The sequence below is a fragment of the Misgurnus anguillicaudatus genome, chromosome 7 (assembly GCF_027580225.2).
Source record: "Misgurnus anguillicaudatus chromosome 7, ASM2758022v2, whole genome shotgun sequence".
Lineage (NCBI taxonomy): Eukaryota > Metazoa > Chordata > Actinopteri > Cypriniformes > Cobitidae > Misgurnus > Misgurnus anguillicaudatus.
Genome location: NC_073343.2, coordinates 36,409,276 through 36,428,456, shown reverse-complemented (window position 1 = coordinate 36,428,456; position 19,181 = coordinate 36,409,276). Strand labels below are relative to the sequence as shown.

Sequence of the window (19,181 nt, the reverse complement as noted above, 5' to 3'; positions counted from 1 at the left end):
AGATGATGTGAGGTTAGTTTTCATCTGGAAACGCTCAATAATGTCCGGTCTGGAGCTGTTATTCTTTGATAATCATTACTCATGCGCTGATGTTTGTCCTCGCTCATTAAACTGTAGAAAAACAGCTGCGCTTCAGTGGGCTCTCCGTCTCCAGTTTTTGTGTTTTGTTTTGTTTTCTTTGTCTTTTTGCTGAAAGTTGCCAGGATATTCAGTCTTCTCTGTGAAGGAAACGGTTCGTGTTTGGAGTTGCGGTCACACATCGCAGGGAAAGGAAAACTCCTCACTATTGGCTTATTTTATAAGAGAACGGCTGACCAAACGTCTGGCTACAGACACCGAGACGCAGAAAATGTTCAGCGTTTATATGTTTGACTCCGGGCACTTTTCCTCACCTCCTGACAGACTCCACGCAAAAAAAACAAAACATTAAAGTGAGATTTTCACGTGTGTCCAATCACATCATGATCTGTCATAAGAGCTTTGACATGAAGATACAGTAAAGTAAAAAACAGTCTACTGCGGTAAACGTGTAAAAGAGTAAATCTATAAACATCAGGCAGAAAGAGAGAGAGAGTAGATATAAAATCCCCCGTTAAAGAAGGTAAAAGAGCTGAAGTGAAGATCAGATTTCTGGTAAAAGTTGAAGAGATCAGCATTGAGGGGCAGAAGGCCAGTCAGACTGTCTCAGGTCATCTCTGTCTCGCTCTAGTCTCACAGTTCAGACGTCTAACCGACCCCTGAGACCGACCCCGTGTCGTGACCCTTCAGCCAGGCCGTGTCACACGCCACGGGTGTAAAATCAGCAAACACCCATCCTTAAACAACACCTCACGAGATGCTCTCATTCATTTACTGTCATCAATGCACGCTGATGTTTTAAATTGAAACGCTAAAGCCTTTATTCTACATTTACTGTATTTCACGTTTTACTAATAAATGGGCGACTCTAGGTGGGGCGTCGTGTTTTCCCCCCCGGGTCACTGAGAATTGAGCTTTTTAACAACGATTCTCAAATGGAGGGGAATGAGAAGAGAGAAATTCTAATTGCTTTCATATGCCGTATTATTGACTGATTTAAATAATTGCAGACACCAGGGGCTGATGGGGGGGGGGCGTGACCCACGACCTCTCTGGCGGTCCGGATCAGAACAGAGTACACGCTGTGGGTAAAACGCTTTTATTCAGCGTACAAACGTTAATTGACAGACTGCGTGTAATGAGACAGATCAGCGTTATGACCTGACGTTAAATTTCTATCATAAAAATGAGCCGAAGCTTCAAACCCTTTTCTAGCCCTTTGACTTACGACTGAGACTCTCTCCACAAAGTTAAATCTTTTAATGATCGTACAGTTTGAGTTCTCTTACTAGTTACTCATATTTGACCCAGCAGAGGAAAAGCAAAAATAAAGAGTTTTCCTAAATAATAATAAGTACTATAAAACAGCAGAGATGTTTGATACCTGTCAGCTCTTTCTTTAACTTGCGAAGGTCCTTTGAAAGATCTTCAAACTTGACCTGAGCAGCATGAAAGAGATCCTGAGGTTCAGGAAGCGGGAAAACACTTTTATCTGTTCCAGCGTCCTGAAAGAGGAAAAAGACTTCTGTAATCCTCATCAAATACTTCATTACACAAGTCAAACTCTTCAGGTCAACTTCTTACCTTGTCCATGTTTCGAAGGTAATAAGACACCACATAATCCACAAGACTTATACGATTGTCCTAGAGATAGTCAAACGATCATAGTTTATATTTAATGTACTTCTGACACACTACATGCATTCAAATATTAATTATTCATTAACTTCATTCAACAAACTAATCCTAATTATAAATCACATGAAAATTACAAAACTGTAACTGCTTCTATTCTTCTCCACATACATTAACACATCTTACTACAGAAATTAGATTTATCCACCTTGTTTTCAAACATGGAAGTAAATTATTTCCCTTTTTTGTGTGAGACGTCCGTTTCAATAGCCAGCACGCACAAAACATGATCAAAAATAGACCAAAAGGATTCGTGTTTTGTTTAAAATGTCACATCTGTCCTCATAGTTTGAGATTTTTTTAACAGTTTTTTATTGACTTAAAATATATATTTTTAATTATATTTCTATTTTTAATTGAGTTTTTATGGTGACACATTGAGCTTCATGCGGTCCGACAGTCAGCAACATCTTTTTCATTCAACACAGTTGAAGTTATTTGAACAAACCATAATAAACATATTAAACAATTACATTTATTCAGCTTTGTTTTTGCTTTATGAAAAATATTATTCCATCGCTATGAGCTTAGGAAATGATTTGTTTTTTAAATTGAAAACATAAGAAAAGTACACACAAACACATTAAGAACGTTATAAACATGAACTAATAAATTCTGTACTGTAATCACGTTTTTTTTTTTTACTAATATATAGTAGCGGAATAAATAAACCAGCATTATATATTGTATGTATTATTTACTGGCAGTTTCTATGAAAGAGTTTACTGGATGATTGTGATGTGTAGATTCAGCTCTGGTGTGTGGATTATGGTCAAAACAAATGTTTTGTAGAGATTATTGTGTTTGTATCAGCTATTATGGCAACATACATTTATTTCATTATTTCATAATTAACATTAAAAAGCCTGTCAAAACAGCACACTCGCGTCACTCGCAATACAACGACCATTAGCTTTAGTGGACCAGAAGTCTTACACAAAAGAGCTCGACGCCCACATTTATGTCAAAAATTTGGTGGATAAAGTGTAGATTTATGGTCAACTGAATGATGTTGATACCCTGCTCTTGACATCCTTTAGTTTTGGAAGAATCTCAAGTCCAAACCCATCGGCCTGACCTCGACTTCTGTTTCCACCGTTCATATAATTTCCAAAGGCCAAGATGAGACCGATCACATTTTTAACAGCGTCATTGTCCAGAAGAGCCTACAGGATCACAAAACACACAAATATTACAGCGCAATAACACACAACCCCATCACAACAACTCACAAACATTATAGCACATTATACCACAGGTCTGTTGAATGCTTTATTCTGATTGGTTGAGAAATGTCCCACAGGTGTTCATTATTTTTCTGTAAATGCACACCTGACCTGTCAAATGTCTTAAAATAACCAGTAATGTCTGTGGTAGCCGTGATGTAAAAGGAATAATTGACTCCGGTCCTTTAAATTATTTGAGAATAATGCACACCCGCGGTGTAACCATCTTCAATGGCCCGTCAACAATTATTCCTTACGTAACACACAATCATATGATCTATGAGCTTTATGTGAAGATCTACTGTATGTTTTATTGTCCTGTGAAGGTTAATATCTGTGACAAGCAGGATTCATTTATCAGACAGTGAAATCAAACTAAGAGCAGGATAATGAAAGCATCACAGCGTGTTTTACCGAGCAGACAGTCGAGATGATCTCCACCTTACGCCGAACAGAAGACACCGAATCAATAAAGACTGAGCGAAATATAATACAGTGAGCACGACTGGCGAAATCTGGTATCTGTGAGAGCTCGTACAGGAACCTTTATGAAAACAAAAGACCACAAACACACAACATCAACAAGACAATCTGGATGTAACTACAGGCACATGAGAGTAATAAAGTCAAAGTAAATGTCTGAATGTAATGATGTTTAAAGTCACCTACTGCTCAGGTTTATCCAGAAGTTTCACTTCATCTTCTGTAGATGTCTCGTAATGTTTCTTGATCTTCTGCAGCTCATCAGCTTGAGCTCTCTACAAATATATAAAACACGCTTTTATTTATATTCATTCAGCATGTTAACAGTATTGAAATGAAGGTGGATTATCAAAGTTGAAATATCATTAACAGGTTACAAACATAACCCATCTAAAACATTTCAGTAAATGAGCTCACAAAACATAAAAATATCCACACAGTACAGAAGCTTTAAACCAGCATCCATCAGTTTATAACAGGGACGAGGACTGGACTTCATATAATATTTTAACATTTAAAGATGTTTTATCGTTTAAAAGCTGCACAATTGTTTTATTTAAGGCTTCAAATATTAAAATCATAAAGATTATATTAGTAAAACTCTGTAGTAGTGTGTGGCTTGTACATGTTTAAAAGTACACTTCTACACATCAACATCCTTATTTAACTTTACGTGAAAAAAGCACCCGATCAATCGATTATGAAAATAAGGGTTAGTTACAGTGCTAAAGTGATGTTAAATTAATAGATTAATAGTCAACAAAGAGAAATCTAATAGAGATTTATTAGATGGATTTATAGTTCAGTTGTGAATACTTACATTTTCATATAAAGCTTCAATAGTCTCCAGATCAACTACAGAGTTATCCACAGTGAGTACAGCTGCAATACAAATCACACAAAGCATTACAAAAGAAAGTTTTCAATGATGGTTTGGGTTATGGGAAGGGAACAGAATATACAGTTTGTGCAGTATAAAAACCATTACATTTATGGAATGTCCCAACAAAACATGGAAACCAGAATGCCAGAATGTGTGTGTGTGTGTGTGTGTGTGTGTGTGTGTGTGTGTGTGTGTGTGTGTGTGTGTGTGTGGTCATATTGCTTTGAGTGTCTGGATGTTTGACCCTGCTGACAGGTTGATTTGTTTATTGTTGCATGTGTGTATCTACAAAACACTGAAGAAAAGCAACACCTCACTAATGGTCACACAAAATGATCCACACACACACACACACACACACACACACACACACACACACACACACACACACACACACACACACACACACACACACCACCACACACGCACGCACGCACGCACGCACGCACACACACACACAGTACAAACACAAACATGCACACACACACATAAATACAAGCACTGTTCAGAAACAAATCAGAAGAGCCAGCAAGTCAACATTAAGTTTGAGGAAGAGAAATCAAATCCATCTGTGACAAATCAAACACAACTGAGATTTATGAGAAGAATTGAGCTTCATTGAGATGTGTGTAAAGTGACGCTCTTCTCACCTTGCTGAATGTCCTTCATCTCCAGGTGTAGACTGGATATTAATATTCCCACAGCCTGGGAACGTTTGCCATCAAGCAGTTTGATGAGCTGAAAGTAGAAATGTACAAAAAGAATAAAACTACACATCTATAATGGATTAAAACATTTAAATAAACCAAACCACAAACATGGATGATGAATGAAAGTCATTTATGAAGGTCTACGGGCTGAAAGAGATCTTCAAAGGACAACAGCACAGTTTCACTCTCAATTAAATATAAAGATTCACAAATCAGCAGTAAGAGCGACGTATCGATCATCAAAATAACATCATAAACTGACACTGTAACAAGCACCTTGAAGATTTTATAACAAACTATAAATTCACAGGATTTTTATTTCTACCTACACATGTTCACAATTACTAAAGAGTGAATTCGCTCATAAAGGCCACAACAGTTTGTGGCACAGTAAAGAGCCGCTTTAAAACTTAATGTTTCTGTCTTCTTCATTAGGTAGCGACGACTCGACATTACAGACGTTCTGCTACCGAGCCGTACGGTGGGAACCGATGTGACGGGTCTTTAAAAGTGAGTATTACATTACAACCGAGATTTATCTTGATACCCTCACACGAGTACAGACGCCGTCTCTTAACACCTCTAATGAAGCGCTATATACTCAAATCAAACAGCATGAGAACCAAACAGACCGCTTAACCTAAAACAACAAAACACATTTAACATCATCTCAACATAAACATCACTGACTGAATGAACTGTGAAGGAACTTTAGAACATCTTCAATTTCATATCTGAGAAAAACTACACGAAATGATCCTGATGTGACACACTTCTCTAAAGCTGAGAAACTTCTTTAATAAGATCACTGTCTAACCTTTAATAATAAACAATCAATGTTTTAACACAATAAATTATAATGTTATTGTTTAGACATTTCTCCATTAGGTGAACGAATGTCTAAAATAATCTCTCGCAAGCCCTGCGTCAAACACATCCAACAATACACAGGCAATAAACCCAAGAGTTTAAATCACTTCTATAGTGAAATAACACAAATGTCTGATTGTTTAAGAAACTTCATTACACATCAAAGTGAATGTTAATAATGATTCATCTCTGTGTGATGTTTACATACTTCACAGAAACAGATGAGAGATAAACCAAACCACAATTAACACAAGAGCAATGCGTTAGAGTTTTGAAACAGTATTTACAGTATCATACGTCCTCATGACATCACTGTGACATCACTGTGACAGCTCAATAGTGAATTCATGTCATTCAGGTCAGTTTAGTATCAATTAACACTCTTGAGTTCTAAAAGTTACAGTATGTTCAAACTCATCTCTTAATAAAATAAATAAAGCTTTGATTTCTTGTGTTTCGAGGAGCTCACACATGTTAGTTATTAGGTTTTGTCCAGTGAGCGGATGGATGCTGCACTTTGATATGATAATCAGAATAGAGAAGAGGCACAGTTAATACATCACAACACATGACACACATTAGCTGCTCTCAGAAGATTCACAGTTTGTTGTGTTTTGAGGAGATCTGTGCTACATCCTTCAAAACACTTTGAAGAGCGCATTTACATAATATCTACATATATCAGACACATCAGACACACACAACCCGGCCCAGCAAAACACTCATTTATACCCCTAACTACACACACACACACACACACACACACACAGATGCACACGCATGCACAGACGCACACACACAGGCGTGCACACACATATGCAACCTTGCATTCACGCACGCACGCACACACACACGCACACACACACACGCACACACACACACACACACACACACACACACACACACACACACAGATTTCTGTAATGTTTGTGCTGTTATCAGCGTATCAAAGCCTCACAGACAGACAGACAGATTGATTGATGGATTGATGACAGTCAGACACTTTCTCCTATACTGCACAGTAAGGACAGACGCTGACACTGACTCGAGCCCTCGCCCGGCTGTCCGGGGATTTTTCCAGGAGGCAGTAACTGGTGCCGTTTCTCAGAAGGGTGATTCACAAAGAATAAACACACATCTGCTAGCGTGTCACTTTTGTTTAGGTGTCCTTTCGAAAACGACGTCAGTTTGCCAAGACTTCAGTTCCCGTATCTATTCATCTTTTTACATTTGCCAAATGAGACATTAAAGAGTCTAAAAGCTTCATTTCTGTAAAATGACACACAAGCATTGGGTGATAAACCATCAGCTCCTCTCATTAAATCCAAAACTACCTGAGGATGGACATTTGGGATCCACACTTGCGTTCCTCATCTTGACATGAATGGCATTTAATGAAACAGTATTCATTAAATCAATCATCTAGTAAAGGCTGTGCGTTATACTGATATTACCACAGGCCTTATACACTATACCATACTATACAGCAATATAATATAAGACTCAACAAAGACTATATCCAAATTCATGAAGAGTTTTAAACGTGGCTCATCCAATCAGATTTGAGAATCAGCTCAATCAGATTTTTTATTCATTGTCTGATCTCCTGTATGATGTCACAGCACAAATAATAAATGTCATCATTTTGACTTTAATGGTTAGTTCACCTAAAAATAAAAAATCCTCTCATCATTTTCTCACTCTCATGTTGTTACAATTCTGTATAAATGTCTTTGTTCTGATCAACACAAAGGAAGATATTTTGTAACCAAACCGATCATGAGCCCCATTGAAGTGAACAAGGCTCATGAACGGTATGGTCACAAAATATCTTCTTTTGTGTTAAATCTGTACAGGTTTGTAACAACATGAGAGTGGATGTTCATTTTTGGGGTGAACTTTCCCTTTCAGCAGTTCACATTAACTACATATGAGGGACGTAAAGTTGAATAAATGAGAGTTTAATGCTGATGTTAGCTGACTGAACACACACACACACAAACACACACGCACACACGCACGCACGCAGGAGCCCTCTGTGATTGATCAGAGCTGATCTGTACGGATCTGACAGAAACACACTGCTGTGCTTTGGGTCCAGAATGAATTTTTAACTTCTTGAATGGCACATTTCAGCTCAAGCATTCACAATAAGATTTACTAAAACAAATGCATTATCAATCTGTGTTAACTTTCACTGATGTCACCTAATGATATATCAGGTTAGTTAGAGTCATATTAAATCTGTTAATTTATGCTACCACATGAAGCACACAAATGTAAATATTTGCACTGCATGTTAATAACATAAAACTGATACTTTACAACAGAAAGTCTTTTTAAAACTGCACTGATTTTACTCATCTGACATCTTCAACAAAAGACTTGATTTATAATGCATGATGTTCAACACAAGCACAGATTCATGAGCAATGAGTTCATAGAAGAGAAGTGAACAGCGTTTAATCTGTAATGTTAAGCTATCATCTGTGAGACGTTTATCTCATTCCACATTATTAATCAATCAGATCCCAGAACAGCCAATGAGAAATAAACCATCTACTGCGACATACGAGGAACACCCGGGGAAGCGTGGTAGAGAAAATGCTCAAAAGACATCAACAACCTGTGAAAGATTCATGAATGAGTCTCATGAAATAAAGAGAATATTCAGCTTTTCACTTCTTGACTGGGAACCACATGAAGTTTCATATACAATAATAATGAATGAATAAATGCTTTTACATTAATTCAAATACAAATACAAACACAAATCACTCCACAAGATGCTGATTCAATTTAAACTCAGATGAGCAAATGAAAAGTTTTTAAAAAAATGAAATAGGCCTGTTAAAAGATTAATTGCATACGAAATCAAAGTTGGTGTTTGCATAATAAAAGTTATTTATGTAAGTAATTGTAGTTTATATATATATCAGGATTAATCTTTTGATAGCCCTAAAATTAAACAAACCCTGATTAAAGTTTATTAGTGAGGTATATAATGTGCATGAGACGCCCTCTAGAGGCAACACTGATGTAACTCAATCCATCATCTAAATCTATGAGATTGACACGTGTCTGAACAAAGACCAGTTAACAGGTAAACATGATTCAATAATAGTATATAGCAGCTTTAACAGAATAGAAACTGACTCTGAACAATGTGTTATGTCATTAAATCAAAGCTCAGTCACTCACAAACCTTCTTCACTTTGGTCTTCTTCTCATATTTATCTGACAGAGGTTTCTTTTTGGCCTGTACAGTGGCTTTGGAGAACAGCTCCTCAAACTCTTGGGTGTTTACGATATCAGGCTCCTCCAGAGCATTCCAGAGTGTGTTATTACTGTAAAACACACACACACACATATCAGTTTGAGACATTGTAAACCATAAAATAAGATCAGATAGAGAAACGGATGAATCCTTATATCATCATCATGTGTTATTTATGTATGATTTCTTTTTCAGCTGGTTTGCTGTGACGTTGAATTGTATGAAGAATGTGACGTGAAAGTATTTGACTCTTTACTTTCATTAAAGATTAACATGAATGTGAAGTATGTGGAGTCTAATGTTGCTGAGAAACACAAGTAATACAAACAGACAGATGATGAATTCAGATGATACAGAAGCTCCTCGCTTGTTTCATGATGACTGGGGTTTACTCGCAGAAACTCAAGGTTTTTATGTGAATCTAAGACTAGGTTGACATCGGTGTGTTTTTATTTTAAGACGCATGACGTTATGTTACGGTTACGTCAGGCATACACACGCTCATAAACGAAGACTTTTGTAAAAGCTTTAGTTTGAAAACTCCAGGGTTGTCCTCCAGTGTAGATGAACCAAAGAGGCTGTTTACACCTGCTTTTAAAGGGGACATATCATGAAAATTTGTCCTTTTCCATGTTTAAGTGCTATAATTGGGTCTCCAGTGCTTCTATCAACCTAGTAAATGTGAAAAAGATCAACCCAGTAAGTTTTGATAAACCATTCTCTGCAAGCATGTGAAAAAAATAGCTCATCGAAATCTGGCTCCGCTTGTGACATCAGAAGGGGATCTTTTTATAATAATACCGCCCCTTAATCTGCACTATCCAACCATGCACTGACATTTAGTGCAGAGATCAGCTCATTTGCATTTTGAAGGAGACATCCCAAAACGATAAATTATCTTTATGATATTATGATTCATTTTTATTTTATTCTGCAAGCATTTGAAAGTTATTTCATCAATTGCTTTAAAATATCAGAAAAAGCTCTTAAATATACACGTACTGAACTCTGTAGCATGTTTACTAACAACACAAGCAGTGGACTCTGACATAATATTACTTCACATTATTTTAAAACAATTATTTCTCCCACTCGTGTTTAAAGAGTAACTAAACCCTAAACCAACTTTTTATAGTTAATGATCTATAAGAATGGGGCTTTATTAGTGCTGTTCATTGATTTTATTAACTTTTTTGACATTTGGATATAAAGTGTTTCAATATCTGGTGTAAAAACGTCTGAGTGCTGCCCTCTTCAGGTTAAACGGTGGCTACTGCAGTTGAATTTTCCTATTGTTGGGTCCAAAAAATACCTCGTGACATAAGCAGGTTCAAGCTCACCACACCCTTGTTACGATCTCACCACACACTTGGTACGAGCTTAGTTCCTCCCCTCTCTCCGTTGGGATCTGCCCACTTTTCCTGCATTTTTCAAATATTGCCAGTGGGTGGAGTCAGGTTCTGACCAGGGGTTTAGTTACGCTTTAAACAACAGCAGAGGGACTCACCCCCTTAGTATTTAGGACAGAAGCGGTCAAAGTGGACAAAGAGTCGGATTAAAACACCAGGCGTAAAAATGAAGGAATCTTTCTCATCCACTTGTGATCCGATCGACCAAAACGCATCTTAATACCAGATATAAACAGCCTCTAACTGGAGTCTAATGTAAACGAAGGCGTGAGTGTCCACATTTGCTCTCTGATTGTGTATTTCTGAAACGCCAGTATAGACGAGGATCTGAAGCACAAATACACATTTACAGATCAGTGACACACACACACACACTCCTGTGCAGCAGGACAACTCTTACTTACTTGTTATCCTGAATCTGAATTCGCGTCCAGTACAGAGGTTTCATGGGACACGCCGGTTCCAATGCCGGTTTACGTGGAGTTATATCAGCCACCATTCCAAACCCAAAACCCCCGAATGCTGGAGGTGGAGGAGGAGCCCCCATGCCTGGCATTGGTGGAGGGGGCGGTGGGGCTCCCGGTAGACCTGGTGGAGGAGGCGGAGGTGGAGGGGCACCGGGGAGGGGGGGAGGGGGTGGCGGTCCAGGTGCGAGTCCAGGTAAGGGAGGAGGTGGAGGCGGGGCAAAGGGCTGACCAGGAAGAGGTGGTGGAGGAGGCGGGGCAAAGGGCTGACCGGGAAGAGGTGGTGGAGGAGGCGGGGCAAAGGGCTGACCAGGAAGAGGAGGTGGAGGAGGGGGGGCTCCTGGACTTACACCCAAACTCGACGTGATGGAATCCAGGTCCAGTTTTTTGGGCAGGCTGCCGCTGGTGTTCAACGTTGGTTTGGTGATGTCACCATCAGGAGATTTGACGAAGGTCTCGCGGTCGGTCTGTACGCACACGTTTCGGAAGGTTTTGGGCGGCACATCGTCTTCAGTCGAGACGGCCACCTCCTGCATCTCACCGCGCTCCTGTATGATGTTGTACGACCGCTCGCGCTGCATCCTAGAGATGACGGCCTCCAGACGGGACACTGTCTCCGCATGCTCCCCTCGAATCTGAAAAATCTGCAGCTCAAAGTCCGCCTGGATTCATCCACATGCAAATAAAATGCAAATATTAAGAGTTAGTGCGTTCAGTTACTGTAATGCCATCAAAAAGCTATTTGCCAGTTACTGTATGATGTCATCCTGTTTGACAGCACATGTAGGAGAAGCATAAGGCAAACTTATACTAGGGTGACAGAGATATTTTACTATGTGATGTGAGCAGTGAAGCACATGAGACAGGATAAACACAGCTAAGTTAGTTAAGATAAACATCATTATTGCGTTATTGCTTTATACAGACACACGTGTGTGACCTCTCCTAAAAATGTATCTCTTTTTTTTAATGACAGATCTGCTCTGAAGTCTATTAAGTGTGTGTTCACTACTTTCATGGGATAGGTTAAATACAGAGGTCACATTTCGTGTTTCATACTTGACAAACCTGTCACAGTTTCACTTCACTTAAACATCTGAAATGAAGCCACTCGTGTTTGATTCTCCTGCCATCTAGTGTTTGTTTTCTATGATGATGAGTGACTTACGTGAAGTTTCTCCAGGTCTTCTTTAGATTCTCTCTTGAGATGAAGGAGGGCGGCCTGATGCTCTGACAAACACAAAACAACAGAAACATCTCTACTCGTGCATCAGGTCAATGACATGACACCATTCATGATTAAATAAATCAGACCATTAATGAGAGCAATGAAACCGAATGGAGAGCAAACTAAAAGCTTTTATTGCTGTAGATTTTTCCTGACATAAAGACCAAAAGTCAAAGATCCTGATCAGATTATTTGTGTCATGAATCACAGAAACTAAACACAGATGCAGACAGCATATGAAACACAAAGACTTTTATTTAACAAAACAGAGGAAAATAAAAACAACAAGGAGGTAAAACCATAGATATGTATAAAGGCTAGATGTTTCGTCTGCGCTGCTGGCCAATTGAGTGGAAGTCCACATTTGGCGGCCATCCTTACCACAGGCAGCTCGCTCACTCTTAGCATTGAGTTTTAATGGTGCAGGTACTTTTAAATGACCATAATTTGCTTAATTTTTTACAGATTTTCAAACGATTTGGTTTGTTATATACGTCAAAGATGTACCTATGACACTGCATACTTTTACAAAAAAAATATTTTTCATGAAACATGTTAAAGCATCCAGAATTATAGCCACAAAATAACGTTTGTAAGAAACCAAACCATTTGAAACAGGCATCTATCCTTTATACATATCTATGGGTAAAACTACATTCAACAGCACACTAAACAGATAAAACAAAACTTGACAGGGATTTCACTATAAATACAAGACTCAACACTTCACACAGGTGTTTTACAAAACATACCAGAACAGGACAGTAAACACAAGGGCATTAAATAAGGCAGCAAGTTAAGAGTAGAACATGTGACATGAATGAAACAATAGCAATGTGATTAACAAGAGACAAGAGAGGCTGCAAGATCAGGATACGATACAAGGAAGCACACAACACAAACAAAGGCCATGTGCTAACAAACGAAACATGGACCTGTCATGATGCTACCTCAGGACTAAGAGTATAGTACAAGTGGGAAGAATCATTATTATAACTATGTTATTCACTTTTCTATTATGTCAAGAACTGATACAATTGTCAGTTTAAGTCTGTCTTTTAAAAAAAATATCTGAAACAAAGCTGACACTTTTGACACTGGTCTTACATGGGAAGCTTTGAGCTACATAACCTCACACAGTTTCACACTGACACTCAAATAAATGGTGTTATAAGCTTGTAAGTGATGCTAAAGCATGACTAGAGCATTTATGGTTCAACATCGGTGAGGTTTAGCACTAAATACGGTTGACCTATGATAATGAGCCATTCAACCACTTGTGCTATTTTACGTTCATCTTTATCACACAGTTTGTGTATTTCTGACTGTAAGCTATGAATGTGTGCTTTACATCATGTACAGATGTGGATTAAACCCTATAGAGTTGACTTTAAGTTAGTTAGTTAGTTAGTTAGTTAGTATAAGATCTTCAGAGCTGGATGTACCAGTGCGGCTGGTTTTGTGTTGCCGGTCAAAGCATTAAGGGTGTTTAACTGGCTTTGTGTGCTTCGTGGTCAAATGATAACACACAACACAATCCAGAGCTGCACAATCACACACAACAAAGAAAAGACAGACTGCAGACTTCTACAAGTATTCACTTCACTAATGGAACCACATCAAGTCTGGTCAATAATGAAATATTTCATTCTGTGCCACGGTCACCATTAGTTTGCTTACAGACAAACACATTTTTAATTGTGTTGTACTAAAATATTTTCTGATGCATGGATGCTGTTTATAGCACATCAGACACAGGAAGCACTAACTGTAATCCTGCAAATCATTTAGGGTACAGCACGTGGTTTAAAACACAGCCCATGAAACCTCAATAACTGCTGTTTGTTTGTTCATGTTTAGATTAAGAGTTATGAACCTGTTTGTGTCGTTCTGTCCTGAATGAAAGTTTCTGTGGTCTTTAAAACAAAAGCTGCTCACCTGCTTCAGTGTAACGCAGGCCCACCTTCTCCTCTGAATCCTTGGGTTTGGGTGGAGGCCAGACGGCCTGGAGACGTCCAGGGGTTTTGTCTTCACCATCTGATGGAGATGTGACCTCAGACTGAGCAAAAACACATGAGAGAGAGAGAGATGATACTGCAAGAACATTGACAGAAGTACTTCTGGACCACTATTTTAGTAATTCATACTACCTCATTACTAGTACTGATTCATACTACGCATTCATCTTGTGATGTACGAATGATAAACATTGAGAGATGTTTGAGTTTTATCATAAGTCAGTGAGTGATGTGTTATTATGATGTGTCACACATATCACGTCACGTCTGTGGTCTTACATACTTTCTCCTCGGTTGGACTCTTGATGTCAGTCGTCTTGATTGTCAGCTGTCTCTCAAAGATGGACCTAAGGAGCTCTTTTTCATTCTTCTTCTTCTGCCTGACAGCCTCCAGGTCCAGCGTTGGTTTGCCGGCAAATAATTTGGACTTCAAGGAATCAAACGATGAATCTGTTGCAAAAGGCGATGATTTTTTTTCTATGGTTATTTGCGAGTCTGTTTTGTTCACCATTACTTCATCTTTTCCAGCGTTGGGCTCAACGGCATCTTCTCGGCCTGTCCGATTTTCTTTGTTCTGGGTCGCCTCAGCGTTTACCAGTTTCTGTAACTGACTGTTGACTTCAGACAGAGATTTTGGTTGATTTTTGGGTTTTGATGCGCTGCTGGTGGAGAATTGATCCAGTTTGGCTTTGTTGACGTGTTGCTTGAGGTTGAGTAGCGCTCGATCCCCGTCACGCTGTTTGATCTCCGACACCTTCTCTCTCCTGTCTCCCGTCGCTCCTTTCTTTAAAACCCGTAGGCCGCTGAACAGGGCGGGCACCTGGTACGAGGCTGTTTTTGGGGTTGCAGTGGTCCTCTCACCTGCAGAGGTGTCCTGCTTAGTGTCTTTTGTAGGAACAGATAGGATGCTCGGCACAGAGCGGGTCTGGGATCGTCCCAAAACTGTCTCTGAAAGACCTTTTCTCTTATACTCTAGAGCGGATTTGGTCAAAACTGATGAGACTGGAGATGCTAGACCTGTTTGAGAATCTGAAGGTGATCCTGGATCTTTTCCCACATTCCCCCCTTGATCTTCTGACACTGATGAAACACCTTCACTTGTCGTTTCTGATATAGATGAGATTGGAGATGTTGGACCTGTTTGAGAATCTGATGGTGATCCTGGATCTGTCCTGAAATTCCTGTCTTGATCATCTGACATTAATGAAACACCTTCACCTGTCGTCTCTGATATAGATGAGATTGGACCTGTTTGGGAATCTGAAAGTGATCCTGAATCTGTCCTGACATTCCACTCTTGATCATCTGACACTGATGAAACACCTTCACCTGTCGTCTCTGATATAGATGAGATTGGACCTGTTTGGGAATCTGAAGGTGATCCTGAATCTGTCCTGACATTCCACTCTCGATCATCTGACATTAATGAAACACCTTCACCCCTTGTCTCTGATATAGATGAGATTGGAGATGCTGGACCTGTTTGGGAATCTAATGGTGATCCTGGATCTGTCCTGACATTCCCGTCTTGATCATCTGACACTGATGAAACACCTATACCTGTCGTCTCTGATATAGATGAGATTGGACTTGTTTGGGAATCTAATGGTGATCCTGGATCTGTCCTGACATTCCCGTCTTGATCATTTGAGATTAATGAAACACCTTCACCTGTTGTCTCTGATATAGATGAGATTGGACCTGTTTGGGAATCTGAAGGTGATCCTGGATCTGTCTTGACATTCCCATCTTGATCATCTGATACAGATGAAACACCTTCACCTGTCGTCTCTGATTCAGATGAGAGTAAAGGTAACGAGAGAGGAGTCCTTCTTCTCCAGCCGCTGTAGTCTTTAACTTCACCTCCACTCGAGGTGTCCTTTTCTGTTTGGCTGTGTGATGTTAATGTTTCTGTGCTCACGTCAGCTTCACCCGTCTCAAAGCTGTCAGATTTCAGATCTTTTCTGGACTCATCTGAAGACGTGAGATTCAGTAACCTGTTGAGTCTTCCATAAGACCTGCTGAGAACCGAGGTGTCTCTGAGAGATCGCTCTACAAGACTCTCAGCTGTGAAGACGGGCGCTTTGAATTCCTCTGTCACTTCATGAGCAATAACAGACAACTGCTTTCCATTTAGATCTTCATCATTCCTACAGCCGAGCGATTCTTCATCTGACCTGTCTTTAGTGTTCATCATCTCCTCGTCATCATCGACATATGTTTCCACTCTGGTTACGTGCACCAGATCTGATGTATTATCAATCCACGATGACCTGTCGACCTTTCTCTCTATAGACTCCAACAAAACATTCCCAGATCTCAACGTATCGCTCACACCATCATCGTCATCATCAAAGCGGTCACTGTAGTTAACCGAATGTGAAAATGTATCTTCATCAGCCAGCGTTCTGAATGATGTAAGAACAGTTGAATGTGGCGAGTCAGATTTGATAAACGTTGAAGAGAGTCTGCTGTGAAGTAAACTGGTTGGAGATTTTTCTTCATGCTCCATATTTCTGTAGGATTTTCAATGCAATGAAGTGAAACCTAATAAATGCATGAGCTGAGCAGGTAAACCCACCGTCTGCTTCTTTCCATTCACCTGCATGCACTCTAGTTTCACAGACAAAAGGTTTTTCAGTGAAAATCCCCGAGTTCTCTCTCTCTCTCTTGCTCGCTCGCTCACTCGGGGAGGTGCGGTTATAACTCTGTGAAAGAGACTGCTGTCCTCTAAACTCTTTGGAAACACATTTACTTTGTTGCTAACAGCTCAGAAAAGTTTTTCAGCAACATGTTCCTCGACGTTAATCCACTCCTTTAGTTAAACAAGTGATCCAAACACAAATGAGCAGAACCTTTTGTGAGTTTATCCGAGTTTAAAATCACTGCTCTCTGTGTGGTTAAGATCCAGAAACTCACTCTGCACGTCTCTCATTCATTTATGAAAAGATCCAGAAGTTTCCTTTAAAGAATCCCAAATTTTTCTAGATTGTGAAAGCATAAAAACTTCCTTCTGTGAAGTCTGTAAGGTTTGCGTTTCTCCTGGAGAAAGTTTTAGTTCATATGCAGGTCTGATCACCGCTCCCTCACCGTCAACAGATTCACCTGTAAGTGTCTGATTACGCAAACCTTCAACTCCTCCTTTTCCTTCTCTCTCTCTCTCTCTCTCTCTCTCTCTCTCTCTCTAATCTTTAGCTGGGTCAGGTGAACAGGGCGGTGCTACACTGTTACAACACCAGCTATAATCTGCTGTGGTGATGTCATTGGCCACGCCCCTGCCTTTCTTAGTTTCCATGGCGCTGACAGAGTAATGAGTGCACATAAAATCAGTGAACTCTTCTCACACTGGATAAAGTTATACTTTAGTTAAAGTTGTGTTGTTTTCTGTCATTCATGCTTTAGACAAATCAACAAAACTGAAAAAAAGTTACAAATGTACTGAGAATTTATCAACATAAAATTACACATAAGAAAAAGATAAACTAAAAAGAGATGTAATGCTGATGTTTATAAACTGTGTGTCAGAAAATCTACCTCAGACAAACAATGTGCCAAACATTCAAAACTAACCTGCACTTAGAAACAAAAATACTTAATTTACCTCTCTTGACTGAATACAGATCAATACAAATGATTTGTGTTTGTTGAATGTTATAAATGTGAATGTGTTCAATGATTGAAGTGATTGATTTTTGATCTCTTCAGGTCTCGTGTAAGATCACAGAGAGGTTTAAATCATCACAGTCTGTACTATAAGAGTTTCATTTATCACATCATCCTAAAACTTATCAATATTGATCAGTAAAAGTTCATATCTGTTACTGAGAAGCAGAAGACCAAAAGAAAGAAACACAACAGACAAACTACCAGATTCACTTTGCTTTTATCAAACATTTAATCCTGCATTAGTAATTGAGACAAACCTATGTCATTATAAACAATGTGTTATACAGTTGATGTTCATTAAGGTATCTGTGCCACGCCTGTATTATCTGTTCTGAGATCAGTGCTATTCAGGTTTATTTCCAGGGTGGTGTAACGGGTGTGTCATGTTTTGACTGAAGGGAATGTTATTTGTGGTATTTATACTGAACTTTACATGTATGTTAGAAACACGCTTCTGTTATGAACATGTGCTGCTATTAAATCACTCAAACAATGAACCTTTGAGTTTGACTTAAGAAATCTGGATTTTCTGTTGTGAACTCTGGACTTCATACAAAACCTACATGTGTGCGTGTTTCTACTTACTGTAGGATTGAGTTCAGATAAATGTAGTAGGGTAGAAACACTCTTACATCTCTAACTGTAGCTCAACTGTATTTGTGTCAGCAACAGCAAGGTCTTATGTTGAATTTATCAATGGTCATTTTAAGCTAACTCTTTTAATTTCACTACATGTGAGCGGCCCTTACACTAGTAGGATTTAGTTTCTCTCTCCCTGTCTCATTCTCAAACCCGAGAACACTAACAGACTCAGTTCCTGCTGCCGTGAAGCTCATCACACCACTGATCTAATGCCTCCCATTATAGTGATGCTCAGTACATATCTGACCAGTGACCACCGACCGATTCCCTTTTATAGTATAGTATTTAATATATAGTATTTTTTGCTACTGGATCACCCAAGTCTGCCCAGCGACAAGCAACCGTTTCCTTTAACTTGTTATTATAAAATTTTTAAATGTAGTATTAAATATACTGTATAATATATCTTCTATGAGCTATGTCTGGCTCTCTCTTAAGGGTTTTTTGAGATTTCAACCACTAGGGAGTCAGCTGACATTGGCTTAACTTAGAAGTGTGTGTGTGTGTGTGTGTGTGTGTGTGTGTGTGTGTG

At 39.1% G+C, this 19,181-nt stretch overlaps 1 protein-coding gene across 2 annotated transcripts in view; it reads right to left on the bottom strand.

Moving 5' to 3' along the window:
* The window catches only part of LOC129417852 (formin), a 35,110-nt gene that overhangs the window by 7,702 nt on the left and 8,227 nt on the right, over window positions 1–19,181 (bottom strand). The window contains exons 1-12 of one of the 2 annotated variants that reach the window (XM_073869846.1): window positions 14,625–18,750; window positions 14,262–14,382; window positions 12,264–12,325; window positions 11,036–11,757; window positions 9,151–9,292; window positions 5,016–5,103; window positions 4,303–4,364; window positions 3,669–3,757; window positions 3,414–3,543; window positions 2,793–2,939; window positions 1,663–1,722; window positions 1,463–1,583 (exon numbers count right to left, since the gene is read on the bottom strand). In XM_073869846.1, coding sequence (XP_073725947.1) covers window positions 1,463–1,583; window positions 1,663–1,722; window positions 2,793–2,939; window positions 3,414–3,543; window positions 3,669–3,757; window positions 4,303–4,364; window positions 5,016–5,103; window positions 9,151–9,292; window positions 11,036–11,757; window positions 12,264–12,325; window positions 14,262–14,382; window positions 14,625–16,853 — 3,973 coding nt within the window. In that variant the 5' untranslated portion in view covers window positions 16,854–18,750. Of the gene's footprint in view, window positions 1–1,462; window positions 1,584–1,662; window positions 1,723–2,792; window positions 2,940–3,413; window positions 3,544–3,668; window positions 3,758–4,302; window positions 4,365–5,015; window positions 5,104–9,150; window positions 9,293–11,035; window positions 11,758–12,263; window positions 12,326–14,261; window positions 14,383–14,624; window positions 18,751–19,181 lie in introns of those variants that run through there. The other variant, XM_055172717.2, reaches the window with a different exon arrangement.